At 55.6% G+C, this 18,887-nt stretch overlaps 3 protein-coding genes across 3 annotated transcripts; 2 read left to right on the forward strand and 1 right to left on the reverse strand.

Annotated features, from left to right (window-relative positions):
• Positions 1 to 4,006: 4,006 nt before the first annotated feature.
• Positions 4,007 to 7,012, forward strand: COL26b_006874 (uncharacterized protein; the record flags this gene model as incomplete). Its single annotated transcript, XM_053179685.1, has 2 exons — positions 4,007 to 4,202; positions 4,257 to 7,012. 2 exons carry the CDS (start codon positions 4,007 to 4,009, stop codon positions 7,010 to 7,012), a joined length of 2,952 nt encoding a protein of 983 aa, XP_053036331.1.
• A 1,091-nt stretch (positions 7,013 to 8,103) lies between these two features.
• COL26b_006875 (uncharacterized protein) lies at positions 8,104 to 9,800 on the reverse strand (the record flags this gene model as incomplete). Its single annotated transcript, XM_053179686.1, has 2 exons — positions 8,104 to 9,722; positions 9,773 to 9,800. The coding sequence occupies 2 exons, from the start codon at positions 9,798 to 9,800 to the stop codon at positions 8,104 to 8,106; spliced, it is 1,647 nt and encodes a 548-aa protein (XP_053036332.1).
• Positions 9,801 to 10,500: 700 nt separating this feature from the next.
• COL26b_006876 (uncharacterized protein) lies at positions 10,501 to 11,505 on the forward strand (the record flags this gene model as incomplete). Its single annotated transcript, XM_053179687.1, has 3 exons — positions 10,501 to 10,607; positions 10,726 to 10,835; positions 11,003 to 11,505. 3 exons carry the CDS (start codon positions 10,501 to 10,503, stop codon positions 11,503 to 11,505), a joined length of 720 nt encoding a protein of 239 aa, XP_053036333.1.
• Positions 11,506 to 18,887: the final 7,382 nt, after the last annotated feature.

Here is an 18,887-nt window from a genome sequence, read left to right on the forward strand (position 1 = left end):
AGATCGGGGGTGTAGTGTGTATGTGCCCACACCTCCAACATCTCGTTTCTCTCCGAGCGAGCCGTGCCAGGCCAGGCCAGACCAGGCCAGTAGCTTGCTTCCACGGGTGTGCAGACGGTATGTACTATGTATGGTCAACGTGTGTTGCGGGCGGCGGAGAGCCGCCGAAGCTGGCTGATGTTCCCGTGGATTCGCAGCCGGTCAGCAGCAGCGGGATCCGTTTCGTCTTAGTAGTATCCGTACGGAGCATTCGTGCTTTCGAGGCGCCAAGCAGGCGGCTTGGGTCTTCGTACGTGCTATCCATGGATGTATTTGCGATTCGCATGGCGCCCTGGCCAGGCTGTCCCGTGTTATCCTGCCCTTGCTGATGCTGCACTGGTGGCCCTTGCTTCCGGGGGCGATGCGATGGGAACGGATGGCCACGCTGCTGGTTGTGAAAGTGGTGGGTGTCCGGGACGGGCATGCTGCCAGGTAGGTGCTGCTGCTACCCAGAGGGCGGTGATGGGTGGCTGTCACTCAAGAGGATGCCGCCGCAACGGCACCCAATGGTCTGGAGAATGGGAAGACAAAGATGGGAAGGGGCGCGCCCCCCGTCCGCCAGGGGAGTCGTCCTTCACATTGAGCCGCTGAGCGCAGGCTGGGGTGTCTGACAGTGGTGTCGGGGTGTCTGCGGTTCTAGGCAGAGTCCGTGGGCGGCTGCTGTGCATCCTCCCGGCTGGCTGGTATGAGTAGATTGGGGTGTTGTGCGTTTGGTTGCGCACCAGGCTGGAATTGACGTGGTGGTGGTGATTAGAGCGATGGGCAGAAGGGAGCTTGAAAGTTGAATCCTGGTCATTGTTGTTGTGGCTTGGTTGGATATTGTCGATGTTGCCAGAAGAAGGATCTCCCCAGCCAAGATATGGATGGCAAGCGCCTCCCGTACGCAGTACTCAGTACGGACTTTGAAGATGAAAGAAAGAGTGGCAGACTTGGTTCGATATTCGTACGGATACCTAGGAAAGCTGAGGAACCGGGGTAGCAGGACTGGGGACTGGGGATTGGGACTGGGACTGGGACTGGCCCGCTGTGTTTCTTTTTTCCACGGTGCGGGAGCTACCCTTGGATCCTTGCTTACCCGCTCCTGCAGCAAACCAAACACTCATCGGTGCGGTGCCATCCATTCCCCATGTCATGTCCCATAGATTCTTCCATCCTCCCTCCCACCTTCCCAGGCTCCCTCCAAACTGCCATGCTCTTGTTCCCTTCCCTCGTCTCCTCCTCGGCCTGCTACTCGTCCTCCTCCTCCCCTCCCGTGCTTTGCACCTTGTTGGACCCTTCCCGCCCCTGGAATCTCACCCATCACTGTCTTCCTGCCCCTCCCTCCCCTCCCTCCATCTCGCGCTGGTGGGTAGGCCCCCCCTCCACGTCCACCCCGACCCAACCCAACCCAACTTGCAGAAGAGCATCGTCCATCTCGTTTCTTTTTAGGAACCCATCAGAACGAAGCTCTTCCGATCTCAGTCGCCTCTCGTTCGCAGCAAGAAAGCAGTACAGTAGCGGCTAATGTACACCGGCGCGTGTCTTACCGCCCGCTGTGGAGAACGGGGCAGCCACCACCAACAATAACCCCATGTGAACACCAACACCCCCCGCCCACTGTACATATGTAAGTCATTCCTTGTCCCGCCCCTCGCTCGACTGCCGGCGCCATTGTAGTGCTGTGAGGTGCGGTGCGCGACCACAAGCAGAGAAAGTTGTCCATTCTTTGCTCTGATGCGCGCATCTGTACTATGTGGAGTACACTTTACCATGGATTCGATATCTCCAACGTCGTCCATTTTACGTTTCACTTCTTGCCCTGTGACTGCTCTGCCTCACGGAAGAGGAGGCCTTTGGATTCCTCGGCATACAAATACCTTTCGTTCGGTTGTCATGTCCGAGCAACTACCGGTTGACGGAATACCACTTCACGACAGCGATGGACCTTGCTAGAGCCGTTTTGCTACACTTGATCCGCCATTGGCTGCAATACGCTCTCTTCCTCTGTCTTCCATTCGTAGTGCATTGTGAGAGGTGCCTATCCTAATCAACAATGGTAAAACAATCAAGTTTGGCCAACCTCCATAATTTAGCTCCCGCCTCCGCACGGATGCATTTCGGTCAGGACCAAGCCTTGCCTATCCAGTTTCGTCTTCATCTTCCTTTCTTGCACCCTATTTCAGACGACGGGCATCTAGAGGCAGTGCACCATCATGTCGTTTAGCAGTTGATCTATTCAATGCGCTGACTCGGTTTGCGGCGAATGCAACGGCTCTCGGGCCTCCCGTCATCTCCTCGACTGATGTTAGTCTTTGACACTGCAGACACAGATATCCCTAAGCTTTTCAGGGTCCCCAGCCAGCCCACAGACCCCTAGTTTTGGCTCTGCAATGCAGGAAGCCCGGGCTTCCGGCCGAGAGGGACGGCACCTCGAGGCTTGATGGCCGAGTGCCATTGCTTCAGAGTCAAAAGTAGTTTTTCCAACGTCGTCGACTCCCAGTTCGTTGCAAGAGAAAACATTATAAACGTTTTGGGCTGATGTCTCATCTCTTACAGCTGGAACCTTCGTTTCCGCAGCCCAAGTCCGTTTCTCAGACTAGCCAGCCACGAGTTACCGATCATGTCAAGAGTCAGCCTGATCCCGAGCGGAACGTGGCTCGTTTCCGTTATGTGCTTGCTTGTGAGATGGGAAACGAACGGACCACAGCAGGCCACGCCGCTGACCAAGGTATGAGAGTGCCACCTCCGCTATGCCTGTTTCCAGGTTCTTGCAGACTACCTGCTGCGTTGGCCATGGAACTGGGGGCGGCCGATCCAGGCAAGCAAGAAGCGAGCAATGGCAACATCAGCAGGGTGAAATCCTTTTCGCAGATCATATCATTACCACATAAGCCAATTAATAAGAAGCGCCTGATGATAAGTAAGCGTGGCTGACATGCCCACATTTCGTCCATTCATCGCCACAGTTCCCTCTAAAGGTTCAAAGGGAAACGCTGCACGTTGTACGGGCTGCATGCCTCGTGCGGACGGACTTGTTGGGTGGGGGTTCTACGAAACGGGAGGTTGTTTCTCGACGTGATGGGATGAAGTAAAGCCTCGTTCGTTTTTTCTCTGTGCGACGGCGAGGTTTCTCCGTGGTAGTACTGTGGAGTGGTACGCGCTTTCTGCGCGCGCGCGATGCGCTGTGCAGGACGGGAACCGGGGAGAAGGGAGAAACAGATGTTCGGGAGTGATGCCGTGCGACGGTTCTGTCGGAGATGGCAGACTCGGGATTCCGGGGAAGCACCAATAGCATTTGCGTTGACGTCGAGGGTTCTGATGACACTGCGACTTGTCTCGCGTCTCCCCAGGCATGAGAGAACCCGATTCCGAGCTTGTCTTGCATTGGCGGCCGCGGCGGGTTCGGCTCGCCGCCTGATTCCTTCAGACGTATGAATGAATGCAAAGACGCGCCTGTTCAACGCGTTCTTCCATCAATTCTGCCATGGGGGGGGGGGGGGGGGGGGCCCTGGCTAGCTGCTCGGGTCAGCCACATCCGGGCTCCCATCAGAGATGACCTGGACTCTCGATGAGGCACGCATTTATGGGATGACGTTGTACCAGAATAGCCTCTGTCTCGCTCAGCTCCGGCGGCGAGATGCATCACGATATCAATCTGGGGAAGCACAGCAGTAGGCGTTATTCGGAATGGAAGGCGAGGCGAAGGGATTCTTTGTGAAGTAGCGGTAGGTGACTGACGTAAGGTAGGTACCTCGTGCCTGTGGGTAGTGTTATCGATAGGTGTCACAGTGTTGGCGATAAGGATGGCTTTCCGATAAGAGCTTGCAAGCGCCACAACGCGCGCCTCTGATTCGTTTGTCAGCCGCCCCGCGCCTCACCTCCATCAATTTTCATCACCATCAGCCTCAACAGGAAGGGGCGACGACATACTCATCGCCTGCACCAGCAACTCACCTCAGCATCAAGATTTCCACAGGGGAAGTACATCATGACGAGTCTCAAGCGCTCGTTTGAGGCGGATCCCTTTGCCGCGAACATCTCCAGCAAGGTCTATGTCCGTTCTACGAGGAAAGGCAAGGTTCAGAAGATTGTGAGGGAGGTCTACCTGCGTCAAGATATCCCCTGCTCATCTAAGCTTTGCCGGAGCTGCCTTCAGACGGCCCCCAGAGATGCGGCCAATAACAGTAAGTGAGACATGTCTGCATCGACACGAGCTGTACGCTGATAAGATCCCCCAGTCCAACCATTCGTCCTCTCGGACAAGCCCGCCGGGACTAAGGCGTTCCCTCAGGGGCACTATATCGTCCCAGACACCAATGCGCTCCTGAACGCTATGGATCTCTTCGAACAAGGCTCTGCATTTTACGATGTCATCATTCTGCAGACTGTTCTCGAGGAGCTGCGCAATCGCTCGCTACCGCTATACAACCGTCTCGTCGGCCTGACCAAGAGCGAGGACAAGCGCTTCTATGTCTTCTTCAACGACTTCCGATTGGAGACATACGTCAATCGCGAGCCTAACGAGACCGTTAACGACCGAAATGACCGTGCTGTACGCAAGGCTGTCAAGTGGTACGCCGACCACCTGGCGCAAGCCAAAGCCAAGAGCGTCCCTGCCGTTGTCATGCTCAGTGACGACCAAGATTGCTTGAAGAAGGCTAAGACAGAGGGTGTCGCTGCCATGTCTCTGCGTGATTACGTTGGAGGCCTCGAAGATAGCGACAGACTGCTGGACATGGTCGCCGAGTCGCGAAACTCTGACTTTTCCAAGAAGCCCAGCGGGCCCTTGTACGCGGAATACTACAGCATGTCCAAGATGATGACTGGTGTCAAGGCTGGATTGATGCACCAGGGTAACTTCAATGTCTCTCCTTACAACTATCTGGAAGGTTCTATCAACGTCCCCGCGTTCCCAAAGCCTCTTATTGTGCTGGGAAGAGAGAACATCAACCGCGCAGTCAACGGTGACGTCGTAGTCGTCGAGGTTCTGCCCAAGGACCAGTGGAAGGAGCCTTCCACAAAAATCATTGAGGAAGAGGCCATTACCCGCGACGAGAATGCCGATGCCGAAGAAGCTCAGGACTTTGTATCTGAGAAGGAGCGCAAGGCGCTGCAAGAGGAGGTCAAGAAGACACAGAGCAAGAGCACCGAGGGCCGGGCACAACCAACAGCAAAGGTTGTCGGCATCATTAAGCGTAACTGGCGTCAGTACGTCGGACATATCGATCCGTCATCGGCAAGCAAGAGCGGCGGCCAGGGCCGTAAGCAGGACAACGTCTTCCTCATTCCCATGGACAGGCGCATTCCCAAGATCAAGCTGCGCTCAAGACAAGTCTCTGAGCTCCTCGGCAAGCGTCTGTTGGTCACAATCGATGCCTGGGAGCGCGACTCAAGACATCCTGTCGGCCACTTTGTTCGTTCCCTGGGTGAGCTCGAGACCAAGGCGGCAGAGACGGAAGCCCTTCTCCTGGAGTACGACGTTCAGTACCGCCCATTCCCCAAAACCGTTCTGGACTGCTTGCCAAAGGAGGGTCATGACTGGAGGGTTCCTCAGAGCACGGAAGATCCGGGCTGGAGGGACAGAGAGGATCTTCGCAAACTCCTCATCTGCAGTATTGATCCCATTGGTTGCCAAGATATCGACGATGCTCTCCACGCCAGGCCACTTCCCAACGGCAACTTCGAGGTGGGCGTGCACATTGCCGACGTATCTCACTTCGTCAAACCCGGAAACGCCATGGACACAGAGGCTAGCTTACGTGGTACAACCGTATACCTTGTGGATAAGCGTATTGACATGTTACCTATGCTTCTCGGCACTGACCTCTGCTCGCTGAAGCCGTACGTCGAGCGCTACGCCTTCTCCTGTATCTGGGAGATGAACTCGAACGCAGATGTCGTCAGCGTTCGGTTCACCAAGTCGGTGATCCAGTCCAAGGAAGCCTTCAGCTATGAGGCGGCACAACTTCGTATCGATGACGGCTCCCAGCAGGACGACCTTACGAACAGCATCAGAACGCTTCTTGCACTGTCCAAGAAGCTGAAGCAGAAGCGTATGGATGCCGGTGCCCTCAGCCTGTCTTCTCCCGAGGTCAAGGTGCAGATGGAGTCCGAGACATCAGATCCCATCGACGTCAAAACGAAGCAGCACCTCGACACCATGTCTCTGGTCGAAGAGTTCATGTTGCTCGCAAACGTCAGTGTAGCTACCAAGATCCATGAGGCCTTCCCTCAGACCGCCATCCTCCGTCGTCACGGTGCTCCCCCCAAGACCAACTTTGACGAGCTTGCAGACCAGCTGCGTGTGAAGAAGGGGCTCGAGCTCCGTGTCGACTCTAGCAAGGCCCTTGCCGATTCCCTCGATACTTGCGTCGACCCAGCCAACCCCTTCTTCAACACCCTTGTCCGTATCATGGCCACTCGTTGCATGATGAGCGCCGAGTACTTCTGTTCCGGAACCCAGGCTTACCCTGAGTTCCGCCACTACGGTCTCGCCTCCGAGATCTACACCCATTTCACCTCTCCCATCCGTCGTTACGCCGATCTTGTGGCTCATCGCCAGCTCGCAGCCGCTATCGGCTACGAGGCCATCCACCCGGCTGTCCGTAGTCGCGGACGTCTGGAGGCAGTCTGCAAGAACATCAATGTCCGCCACCGCAATGCACAGCTTGCGGGCCGCGCCAGTATCGCGTACTACGTCGGCCAGGCGCTCAAGGGCAAGGTCGCCGAGGAAGAGGCGTTCGTGATGAAGGTGTTCAGCAACGGCTTCGTGGTTCTTGTGCCGAGGTTCGGTATCGAGGGACTCATTCGGCTCCGGGACCTTGCGGAGACGGAACCTGACAGTGTCTACGATGCGGAGAACTACACGCTCACGACATCGGGTAGCCGCAAGCTGAAGGTGGATCTCTTCCAGAAGGTCAAGGTCAAGGTCACTGATGAGAAGGACGAAGCCACCGGCAAGAGAGGTGTCAAGATGGAGCTTGTCAGCGCATGAGCTTTGAAATGGCTAAGAGTGGCATAGGAAAAAATAACGGTGTTTTCTATTTCGTAATGTAACGTAGAAGACGGCATGGCGCCGCTGATAAAGGCTCGAGAAAATGCATAGCCCTCATGTTTTGAATTTTGTGACTTGAATCTCGGCAACCACCCTGTGCCAGTAAAGGTAAACTGTCTGCGCCTTGACGCCAGTCACACAACTGCCTACTGCCCACACGGCAGACGTTTGTTTTCCATGCAAGCGAGAATATGGACCGACGTTGATTTCTTACTTTTGAATCCAAACAGCGCAGTGCTGTGTCTCTTAACCCCATCACTCATCCCATTCACCACTTCTGCATGGCCTGAAACTCCAGTTTGACGCTTCTCTGCTCGAAAACAGGCAGTAGCCCCAATTTCGGAATCGAACAAAGTGCTACTGTTCGGCTAGAATAGTGTTCTGAAAACCGTCAAGGGCAGAGCGCGGCATCTTGTGAAGATGGTGGATTACGGAAAGCAACATCCTCTTGGTGTCAAATAAGCCAACTAGGGTTAGAATCCGATCTCATCCCTGATGAAGACGGGCCAGCAACCCATGCTTGTCTCTCACAATAACATGGAAAAGTGGAGGGCGTCCAGGGAATCATGGGCGGAAAGCAGACAAGGTGAAAGGCCTCCTGGATTTGGCTTTTCTAATTACAAGTGAGTTCAGAAGATGTCACCATGTCCACCAGTTGCAGAAGTCATACCAGAACAGGCAATTCCATGCTGAGAAATGAAGAGTTGTATGGTTCTTCCCGTGGGCGGGCTCCGAGCTCGCCCTTTTCCAGTGGCCGCTCTTAATCTAGAACGACAAATGGCTAGTACGAACATCACAACAGTCATTTGAACCCGGAGGCAGCTTTTAAAGGCGGATGAGCATATGTGAATGAGGGCCAACGTGTTTTGATGGTCACTGCCCCTTTTTATTCTTTTCCCCTAAACCGCCCCAAACGCCGGGTAAATAGACGAGACAGCTAGGCCATGATGAAGAAAACCACAACGCATCTATACTCTTTTGATATCATGCTCCGCCCACACCCAAGATCTACTCATTATACCAACCAAGGCCTACTGCTCCATGGCATCGTCTCCAGCAGTAGCAGCCGCGCCTAGATCCGCGAAGAGGTCGTCAATGTTGAACTCCTTGGCCCATTCCGTGACGATAGTCTTCTGGTCAGGAGCAGCAGCGTCATCGGCAACAGAAGCAGTGGCAGCGGCATCCTTGACGTCGCCCTGGACAGCGAGCACAGGTGCCTCAACCCAACCCTGGATGCGTCCGTCACGCCAGTCCGTAACCACAGTCATGGCAGCAGCGGCGATGTTGGGAACACCACCGCGGCCAAGACGTCCGCGCTTGCGAGCAACCTGCACCAGAAAGTCGGTCGTAAGGTCGCCATCGGTGCGGCTGGGCATGAGAGGAGGCAGGTCGTACACATCCGTCAACTTCTGCAGCAGGTCGGGGGTCGCAGAGAGACGGCGCAGTAGCAGTGTGACGGCGGGAACCGGGTCGTCGATGTTCTTGGGGGGCACGGCGTTAAGGAGGACGAGGTGGGCGTGGGCGTCGGTTGAGTTCTTGAGCGACACGAGGCCAGACGAGGAAGCGTTAGAGGCGGAGGGGAAGACAATACCGGGGGAATCGAGGAGAGTAAGCTTGCTGTCGATCTTAACAGCGCGGATGCTCGTCGTGACACCGGCCTCGGCGCCGGCGGGGCAGGCCTTGGAAGAGCCGCGAGCGCCACTGAGGCGGCCCAGGAGGGCGTTGATGACGGAAGACTTGCCGACATTGGGATAGCCAATGACACCAACCGACACGGCGCGCTTGAGCTGTCTCGTCGCAGCGTACGACTTGAGAGCACGGAAGAGGTCTGCAGAAGTTTTTTGCACGGTGAGCTCCTTGTGGTTGAAGGTCTGCGCATTAGGCGCCGGGTTGGACGCGCGCAGGGGCAGAGTCGGGAAGTAGCGGCGCAGGTGGGTGAGCCATGCCTGGAGGGTCTTGGGGGGCACAAGATCGATCTTGTTGACGATCAGAATCAGACGCTTGCCGCCGTTGGCGGCGGCCATGACACTGCGCTCAACGTCGCGGGAGCGGGTGGATTCCGGGTCGCGGGCGTCGAGAACGTAGAGGATGACGTCGGCTTGTTCGACAACGTTCTTGAAGACCTTGTCAAAAGCCTTGCGGGAAGTCGCATTGCCAACAGCAATCTCGGCCGGGGCGTCCGAGTCGTCTGAATCCTCATCATCGTCCATCTCGTCGTCGTCGACGTCGCGCAGGTCCTTCTCGTAGCTCTGGGCGGCGGCTCTGGCGCTGGCGAGAAGCGCAGCCATGGGGTTCGACTCGTCCACGTCCTCGTCGTCGTCCTCGACCATCATGTCGTCATCCTCCTCCTCACCATCCTCGGCCATCCCGGTCGCATCTGCATCTTCAGCGGTAGCGACGCCGGCCTTGGCCGCCTTGGCCAGCTCGCGACGCTTTTGCGCCTCCTCGGCCTTGCGTAGCTTCTTCTCCTCAATCTCCTCGAGAATCTTTTCCTTGTAAGGGAACAGGTTGGGAATTCCCGGGTCCTTCTTGAGCTTGGAGCGCCATTCGGGGTTCTTCTTGGCGAGCTTTCTCTGTTTCCTCTGCTTGGCCGCCGACGCCTTCTCGATCTTGTGGCGAAGGCGGACGGGCGTCCTCTTGGACTTTGGCTCTGCGATATTGTTAGATGCAATCTATCAAGATTAGAAAGTTTCAACGTACTCTTGGGCTTGTTGATTGATCCGGCCATCTTGGAAAGCTGTCCGCGCAGAAAGTCGACAAGATGTTGCGTCGGAGGACGTTGTAATTGCTGCCGGGTCGCGACGAAATTTCCTACATACCGGCTTTGCGGTGGCCCAGTGCTTTCAAAAATTTAGTGGGAGGTCGGTTTCTGCCGGGTCTCACCGCTCGTTATCTCTATCAGACCCCCACCAGAGCCTCTCACCGCCCTGAGCTAGTCCTATCACGGAAGCCCCGTCAACCCGAGGGGCTGCCGTCCAGCCCGTGCAGTTCGTTGCGGGTACCCCAACCACGATCAACGTGCTGGGACTAGTGGACCGCAAGCGCTGACAAGGCAATGTTCGGCGGGCATGTCCGCTGTAAGCACGATTCCTGCCCGCTGAAAAAGGTGTAAGAGCGTGAGGTGTGACTCTTGCAGCGGATTACCAGACTTGTCGACGCCGACTTGCACTGGTCGTTTTCCATGTCACACAAAGAGTCATCCTGCCTCATCAACTCCAACTGGCTTCATATCAACTTACTTATCGACTGAAAGCCCTGCACCTGTACCACTCTGCATATATTTGAGACGCAAAGACTCTGGCGAACGAGCGTTCAGGCTTGTCAATAAAACTAGATTGTCACTTTTACACGTCTCTCGCATACTTGAGTAAGTTTTCGTACTGCTTAGAGCCCATGATCTTGACATTGACAACTCCGAAGCTCTCAACATGTCGTACACAGCCCCTCCGCAACGCATCACCTTCGATGGTTTTCTATTCGATATGGACGGCACTATCATCGACTCAACTGAGGCCGTCGTCAAGCACTGGCAAACGTAAGTAGCCAAATATCATCGTCATCAACCAGCTGCCCCTTGCATCAACTCTCCCCTCTCGTCTCCCCCGGGTTAGAAGAACTCCACTAACACATGAACCCCCTTTTCTCCCTTGCAGAGTCGGCAACGAAATAGGTGTCGCACCCGAGGTTATCCTCGAAACGTCTCACGGCCGCCGGAGTATCGACATCTTGAAGATTTTGGCCCCTGAAAAAGCAAACTGGGAATGTGAGTCCTCAGATCTCCTCTGCTTGGTCCCCTTGCTTCCCACTCCACCGTCCTGTCCCATCCACCAACCGCTCCTTTACCCGCACAAATTCAGGTTGTCGTCCGAGCCACCGGGCAAGCAAGGGGGTTGTCAGGCACAAGAATAAAAGGCTAACTTTCCATCGCAGACACCCGTGAGATGGAGGGCCGACTTCCGAAACTGTACGGCAAGGACGCCGTCGAGATCCCGGGAGCGAGGGCACTGCTGGATGCCCTAATCAAGGAGAAGGCTCCCTGGGCTATTGTCACGTCGGGAACTGAGCCCCTCGTTGGCGGATGGCTCGAGGCCCTCGGCCTGCCCAAGCCCGAGCACCTCGTAACCGCCGAGTCCGTCGAGAACGGCAAGCCGGACCCAACCTGCTACAAGATCGGCCGCGAAAAGCTCGGTCTGCAAGACGCGTTTAAGCAGGTTCTTGTCTTTGAGGACAGCCCGGCAGGCATCAAGGCCGGCAAGGACGCTGGATGCAAGGTGCTTGGCCTCGTCACAAGCCACACCGTTGAGCAGGTTGTCAGCGCCGAGCCGGACTGGATCGTCCAAGACCTGGACTCAGTCAGGCTCATCGAAGTCAAGGGGGGTTCCATCACCTTGGAGTTCTCCAATGCCCTGGCGTCGGAGGTATCAGCTGCCTGAGGAATGGAGGCTCTGCTAATGAACCAATAGACTAGAATAGACTTCTCTACAATAGATTACAGCACTCAAATGCTATTGCTCGTGGTGCCCCTCTCGTTTGATAGATCTGGACGAACTAGGTTGCTAAGGGGTGAGTGTGTCTGGAGCCAACTGGACCCCTGGTGAGATGGCCCAGAGACAATAGTCTACCTCTGGGCTGACTTCTCCTTTCACCTGCTCCTGGAAAGACATCATGGAACTTCATACAAAGAAGCGAGCGTCAAGCAAGCAGCCTTCCGCAGATCCGAGGATGGCAATTGCTTCACCAGCCAGAAGGATCTTGAAGGAACCCAATGTCTACTCAGGAACAGACAACAGTGTAACGAAAACTGCAAGGTACCTTCCGAATGAACCCGGTCTGGGGTAAGTTGAGAAGGCCGCGGGCCCAAGACATGTGTCTCTTCGGTCCGGAGACGACACACGCCGCCTGTTGTGTGTCCATGGCGTGCAACCTCAGTGTCCAAGAATATCTTGCTCCGGCCGAGTCTGTGATGCACCAACTTTCATTTGATTGTCTCGAAAGTTGATTCACATGACAACTGCGAGATTAGTGTCCCGTTTACATCATACAGTGCATGAACCATACCCTGAACCCAGAACCCGAGCCGACGGGCCTTCGCAGGATCAGACAAGACAACCCGCTGGTTTAGCCCGATTCTCCCCTTTGCCGAGCAGGAGATCAACTAGTCTCACGTATCTGAGTCCGGATGCCCCTAAAAGCAACATTTACCAACCAGCCAGCCCAATCGCCGCTCACGATGAGAGACAAGGGGCAAAAGCAAGCGTCCCCTCCAAGGATTGGATTCGTTTCACAGCAGAGTCGTATAAGGAACTTTACCAAGTTGCCGAATCCTTCCGGATGCCTGTTGTCCAACTTGTGCAGAAACTACACGATACCGACACCATGGTTGTGGCGCAACTTTGCATAACCGCAGGACGACATCGGTATTGACACAAGAGAGAAAAAAAAGTTAAAGAGAGACAGCGGGTTGACGAGTTAAGGGAGGGTGACCGCAAGCTGCGCTGCTGCAAGGCCCCGAGCGTACAACTGTTTTGCTTGTCAGCACGCAGTTTGCCCTGACTGACGGTCCGGTTACATGCAGGCCAGCAACGTGCACGCAGACGAACACGCGTGATATGAGAGATGAGCCAAGTGACATCTATAATCAGCATCTTGCAGTATATCCTAGAGATCCTCACTCTCCCTTGGGTCCCAACCGGCGATGTGTGTAACGGTCTGGGTCACACGAAAAGTCGGGCTGACCCCGAGTTGTTCATCTTCATTGGCGAAGGTTGGACAGCAGCGGAAAGTATTCCTCCACGTCACAGAGCTTTTTTTGGGTTTTTTTTTTTTTTTTTTTTGGTCATCTCCAACGCCTTTCTTGTTACATCATTGGATCTCACCACTTGGTCCCGACGGCCTTCTAGAGTCAGCGATTGCTGGTTCCCTAGTTGGCTGCGCCTTCATTGGCGGTAGGCGCCCGACGATGCTATTTCGACACGTATCACGGCATACGCCAACTCCCGCACGGGGGAAGCATGCAGGAACAGCCCGTCAGACTAACCCATGCCGGGCGCTGGCCGCGAGGGACGATTTGGTAGGTTAGGTATGATAAGAGGTACGATTATTGCAAGAGGGGGAAAAAAAAAGGTGATATTTTCCCAGTAACGCGGCTTGAATGTGGCTGAACGGCCCTGTCAGGGGCAATGAATGCCACCGGCAGTTGTGGGAGGCTGCAGGTACACATTTTGGGCAAACTACCTTATCCGTAGCTGCGTGCAGCCGCAGGCGGTGGTGGAGGCGGCGGTGGTGGAGGCAGCGGTGGTTGCGCCAACGACAGACACCGCCACGCCTTCAAGTTCGGAGAAGGCATCTCCATCTGGACTGGCAGTCGTGTGCCAATCTCCATCATGGTGAAACGGAGATTGTGAATCATGTAGTTATCAAGCCCGCAGCGCGCCGCGACGCTTGCCTAGACGATGAGGCCGCGGGGGATATTCCCATATGGCCGGGCCGGGCTGGGCTGGGCTGGCTTGGGCTGGGTTGTGTTGGGCGGAGGCTCCCATGTGGCTCGGTTTAGGGGCGGGCTAAGGTAGAGTCCGACAGACTGACAACAGACCGGACTCACAGCGCTAGGAGCCAGACGGCTGGGTCGATTGGACGGTTGGGAAAACGAAACTGGCTGTCAGGGAGATAGAAGGGGTGGAAAAACCACCTACTCATGAGCGACAGCCCGTGGTGTTCGTTTCTACACCATCTATCCGTACTTACCGTGGCGACGGCGACGGCGACCGCTGCTGTTTCGTCGTCCTTGACTCTTTCGCTACGGTTTCACGGATGGTCTGGCGATATCCGTAGATGGGGGGGTGATGTTTTGGTGCCTTGCATGATACCATGATGTCCTCCCTCCCTCCCCCTCCGTGCCACTTCACTTCGCGCGGCGGCCGTAGGTTGTGCTCCGTCGGGACTCACTCGGCAGCGGAGCCGGACACAGCCTGACTCGAGATGACCATGTCGGGGAGGCTGTGCCAAACCCAAGCGAGCGAGAAGGAAATTGTGCAGTCGTAGAAGATGGGTCACCTGGGTTGGGTGGGGACGGACGCGCGCGCCAGCCCGGTCAACAGCGGGTGCAGCACGCGTCGTCTCTTGACGTTTTCCTTTTACGGCCGTGACGAGGACCCTTGACGTGAGTTTAATGAGGGAAGCATGGGCCCGAGGCTTGCGAGCAGGGGCCTCGATGGAAAACCAACAGCGGTGGCCCCTTGTCGGCAGAAACGAATACTTACTACGGTACAACACTACAACTTGCCCTCTCAGCTGTGAGGTCTGTGCCTGCTCTCTCTCTCAGTCTCTCTCCAGTGCGTGCTCCACACGCAGGGGCAGGGTCGGCATCTCGTCCATCTCATCAGTCGTCACGGTCGGCGCCGCACGTGGCCGCCGGGGCCCGATTTTGATCCCAATCTCATTCTCCCCGTTTGCCGCTGTTTCCACCTTTTGAATCTTGATGAGGATGCCATGCCCCCATCATCCTGGTGCACTGCTGTTGTTTTTGGTGTTGGCCGCGTTGGTGGTGGTGGGTGGTGGCCTGTCTTCAGGTTGCAACATCCCCAAGGATCCAAGCTACGCTGTATCCGTTCCGTACTCTGTACCGTACCTCGTATATCGTCATTGCCGTTTGTTGAAATCAATGACCTTGGTGACACGCACCTGCACGTCCAGAAAGAAAGAACAACGACCGACTTGAGCGGTTGGGTGATAATGCCATCCATCCAGCTCATCAAGCACGGCCATCTGTCACATGTCCCTTTCTTGGCTGGGTGTCTGTATCTGTATCCGTACGGTACGTACGGCGCCAATGGCCCCTTTTCGTTGCATCGTGCCTTGCGCATGTACGTCAACAACAGACTCATCTCCCCTGTGCAGATTTGCCAGCCCAGGGTCATGACTAATTCAGCAAGCCCCCGTGTCCGCCAACCCGTCCCTAGACATCACGAAGATGGATGGCGTGTTGTACGGATGGTCCGTAGTTTTTTTGCTGGTGTTACTCCGCCGCAGCGACCGGCGTTGTTGGTCTTGACTCTTGAGTGCTTCTGGCATTGTACCAGGTAGTCGGACCGCCCGCCCGCTTCCCCATTCCAGAATGCCGCGCCAGTGTCCATTCGTCGCATTTCGCAGGTTTGTTCTTGTCTCGACGACATCATCGTTGGTCAAAGAGAAAGGCAAATGATACCTACGTTGCTTAGCATGCATCCCGGCCCCGGTACGAATCGCTGCTCGCGAGATGGCGATCTGGCGGCGGCCTGTTGGCCGAGTTGGAGACGAGACACCAAAATAGAAGCGGTAGCCTCCGGCCCAATCCCCAATCCCAGTCCGCTGAGCCCTGCGGTGGTGTGCTGGGTTTTGCCAACATCATCTCCGGGGATGGATTCTCTGTGTCGTCAAAATCGGTTGAGCAGCCAGGGTTGATCGCGCAAGCCTGACATACATACGATGTCTTCTGGTTCGGGGTCCATCGTCCATGAAGGCAGGCTTAGGGTACCATGGCGCTGGTAACAGAAGAGATCCCGCTCCCGCCTTCGCCATGTACGTACAAGCAAGTCAAGGAGACGATATGGGCTAATGACGCCGCAAACCCACTGTAAATCTTGATGAGAGGCACTCCACGAGGTAGAAATCCATCTGACGAACAGCTCTGCCGCCTGCGCCTTTCCCTAGTTCACTGCGAAGAATATGTACTGCGTATACATGGATATTTTTGACTCGGGTTTGGATATCTTTCATGTCTCCTCCCCCACCCCCGCGGGCGTCCTCAATGACTCAGGGAGTGTCGTTCGCCGCTTCCTGAATGTCCATGTCAGACCTGGAACATGTTGGTAGTCGCCATCAACTAGTACGGAGGGAAGCATGAAGAAGATAGCCACGCGACTCCGAGATGTTCGCCTCGACCCGGCTCGGTGGGATAATCTTCTGTATCGAGGCATACGCGAGCTATCGTACGCTGTCCAATCAGGCTTGTCAACTGTGCCAAGCATCTGGGACCACTGAGACAACGGCTCCTTTGGCTGATTTAGTTTCTTTGGCGCACTCGGTCTTTGAAGAGCTCCCAAGTAACGCTCCAGGCCGCTCCTCTCTTGCGTCGATCCAGAGACTTCAGCACGTAGAACCAACGGCCCCGTTTGGATTTTGAGAAAAAAAAAAGCCTTTGTGGGCAGCTGAGCGCTGTGACACGCCGCGACTCCGCGTGGACATTTCATTGAAGCCACAGAGACTGATATCGATGCTTACATAACGATCACAGAACACCTCCGAGTTCTGAGCAGTACTTGCTATGGCGACCACAGTTTGACGGCACAGTCAACCATACATGAATGCTACCGTGCTGTGCGATTTCGCGCCCATACCGAAAGTTCTCGAGGCGGCTTCGCTGGTGAGGTTACAACGCCTACGGATGAGCGACGGTCCGAGAAACACCCCACGTCACCACCCGGGGACATCGTCTTTGCCCTGCTGGCTCATATTCCCCCCCATCAGCGCCAATCAAGCGTTGATTCAAGCGTTGCGTGGTCCACATGAGCAAGGGCCGAGAACGAAGCGACAGACCGCAACTGATCCTCGCTATCACCTTCATTGAGACTTGTTGGCCGACTCACAAAAGGTGATGGACACAGAAGGTCTGGGTCAGTCGATGGCTTTCAAGGTGTCCCATGCGCGCACTGGAGCCGGTCTAGACTTGAATGTAGTGTAGAATGCCGCTGGATCGCCATCCGATAACCATTATGAAGGTGTCAAACATAGACCACGCTTCTCAAATGGACGGCTGCTCTCTCCCACCAAACTCACCGAAGCCCACTCTGAAATTCGCCGCCGGAACTCTATAGGCGAGGAGTCGGCATGCGCAGGATGTGATGTGTGCTGCTAGGATGTATTCCTTCGGAGTTTTGGCCGGGATTCTCAAGGTGCCGCAGACGTGCTGCCATCGGCAAGATCATGCGGGGTGTACGAGCCTGGACCGCCCAGCTGAACAAAACGAGAAAAGGCTGAACTGTGATAACACTCGACATGACGATGGAGTTTCCTGTTTAACTGAGGATCCATGCTGAGATGCCGCCACTCCAGTCCAGCGTACCTATCATCTCCCTAGCTTCTCATCTCCAGAGCCTGCTGCGGATAGAGGACGGCGATTTTGCGCTTTCGGCGTCGATGCCGCAAAGCGAGAACGATTGTTTCCTGGCAGGGGGCAGGGGGGTCTATAATGCACATCTTAAGAAAATCCAACAGACGAACCTTGGGGTTGGTCCAGGTCTGGCGACCTTGTCTGGCTTTTAGCACTGTAACGCCGACGGGCAAGCCAATTGACAGCATGGGCAGCAACCACCAGCGTCTGGGATCAGCCGCTTTTCAAACAGACGCCCGGGTGGCGCGATGTCACACTAGATTATGCCTTCAAGTCGGTTTTCGATGCCACGGACGCTGGTGAGCGCCCATCGCCGGAAACCTGATCTTCCGATGGTGGTATATCGAGATACCGGAAGATGCCGTTGGGATCGCAAATTGGCGGCTTGGATTTCATCTCGTGCTCGGGAGGAGTAGTAAAGTTCACCATGCTGTCGTATTGTAGAGCTGACGCCTCAAGCGAGACTGTGCGTGTTGACCTTGACACTGTCCAGTATTACCTCGAAAGGACATTGACCACGGAGAATTGGCGGCAGGGTGTGGTCACCGAGTCGTTCAATCCGGTATTGCGTGACGAGGCGGCAGACTTCCGCGGGCTGCATGACAGATCGCAAGCCACTTGGGTGCAGTCAATGCGCACTCCGTCCCAGACCACTGACGCTTACTCTTGCTCTTGTCAGGTTTAAGCGGAACGGCTTCCCGCCGTAAGATGTTTGTCATGCGCAGCACGGGCAATGATGGACCTGTCAGTTCTGCGAATCGGGGGCAGCTCTGGAAATGAGCTTCCGGGAATAGCAGCAGTTCCCCGTGCTGTTGTACGACTCTGCAAGACTGACGGCTTAGCTCGAGGGGACTCTGTCAAGCCTTTATTGCCCTGGACTATCCGTAGTGTTCTTGCAGACGGAAATCCAGTTGTCAAGCCCAGCACTGGTAACGCAGTCTTGCGGCTTAGAAACAGAAGTACGTAGCTGACTAGTCGTGAGGTCCTCGGAGAGGCGGGGATGCGCGCATAGGTATCGTGACCTGAGGACGCTAAGACTGGATGTGGCATGAAATCCGTTACTACTGCTCCAGGCTCTGTCGCGCTCTTCCGATGTCACAGCCATGATAGGGTCTCTGCCGGCTCAGAATCATTGTCAAGCAGTTCCCACTCCTGGCAGCACATTTGAAGGCGTTTCTGTGCCTCTCCAAGCAGAAGCCAGACCGCACAAGCTCTCTCGGCAAATGCTCATGATACGGCCGAGAGGCATCGGTGTGCTGGCAGCTCGAGCGCTTCTTGGGCTGACCAAAGGGCTGGAAAGACCTCGGAAAGCAGACATGGGCGAGCTGAACGTCTGTATCATCGCCTATGGCTTGATAGAGCCCGATTGTTGCAGAACAATGGTGTGGGAGAAGCATTGGATGTACGTGCTGCGGTGCGACCTGTTGTCGAGGTTTTCTGGCCCTGCGATCCGTGCATACGGCGGAGCGATGGCTGCACGGCGAACTTCGAAGGAGCGTTCGGAGCGTCGGAGGCCAACTCCACCCACATTTCCTCTGTCTCCACTTGTGCTCTTTGCACGGCAGACGGTGCATTCACTTATGGAGTGAAGTCGCCCGCCGGCAGACAGTGCGAGTGGATTTGGGTGAAAATGATTTGTGAAGCGTGCTCAGGCTAAGGTGCTGCATC

This window comes from Colletotrichum chrysophilum (genome assembly GCF_026319265.1).
Source record: "Colletotrichum chrysophilum strain AFK26 chromosome Unknown scaffold_53, whole genome shotgun sequence".
NCBI classification, from domain to species: domain Eukaryota; kingdom Fungi; phylum Ascomycota; class Sordariomycetes; order Glomerellales; family Glomerellaceae; genus Colletotrichum; species Colletotrichum chrysophilum.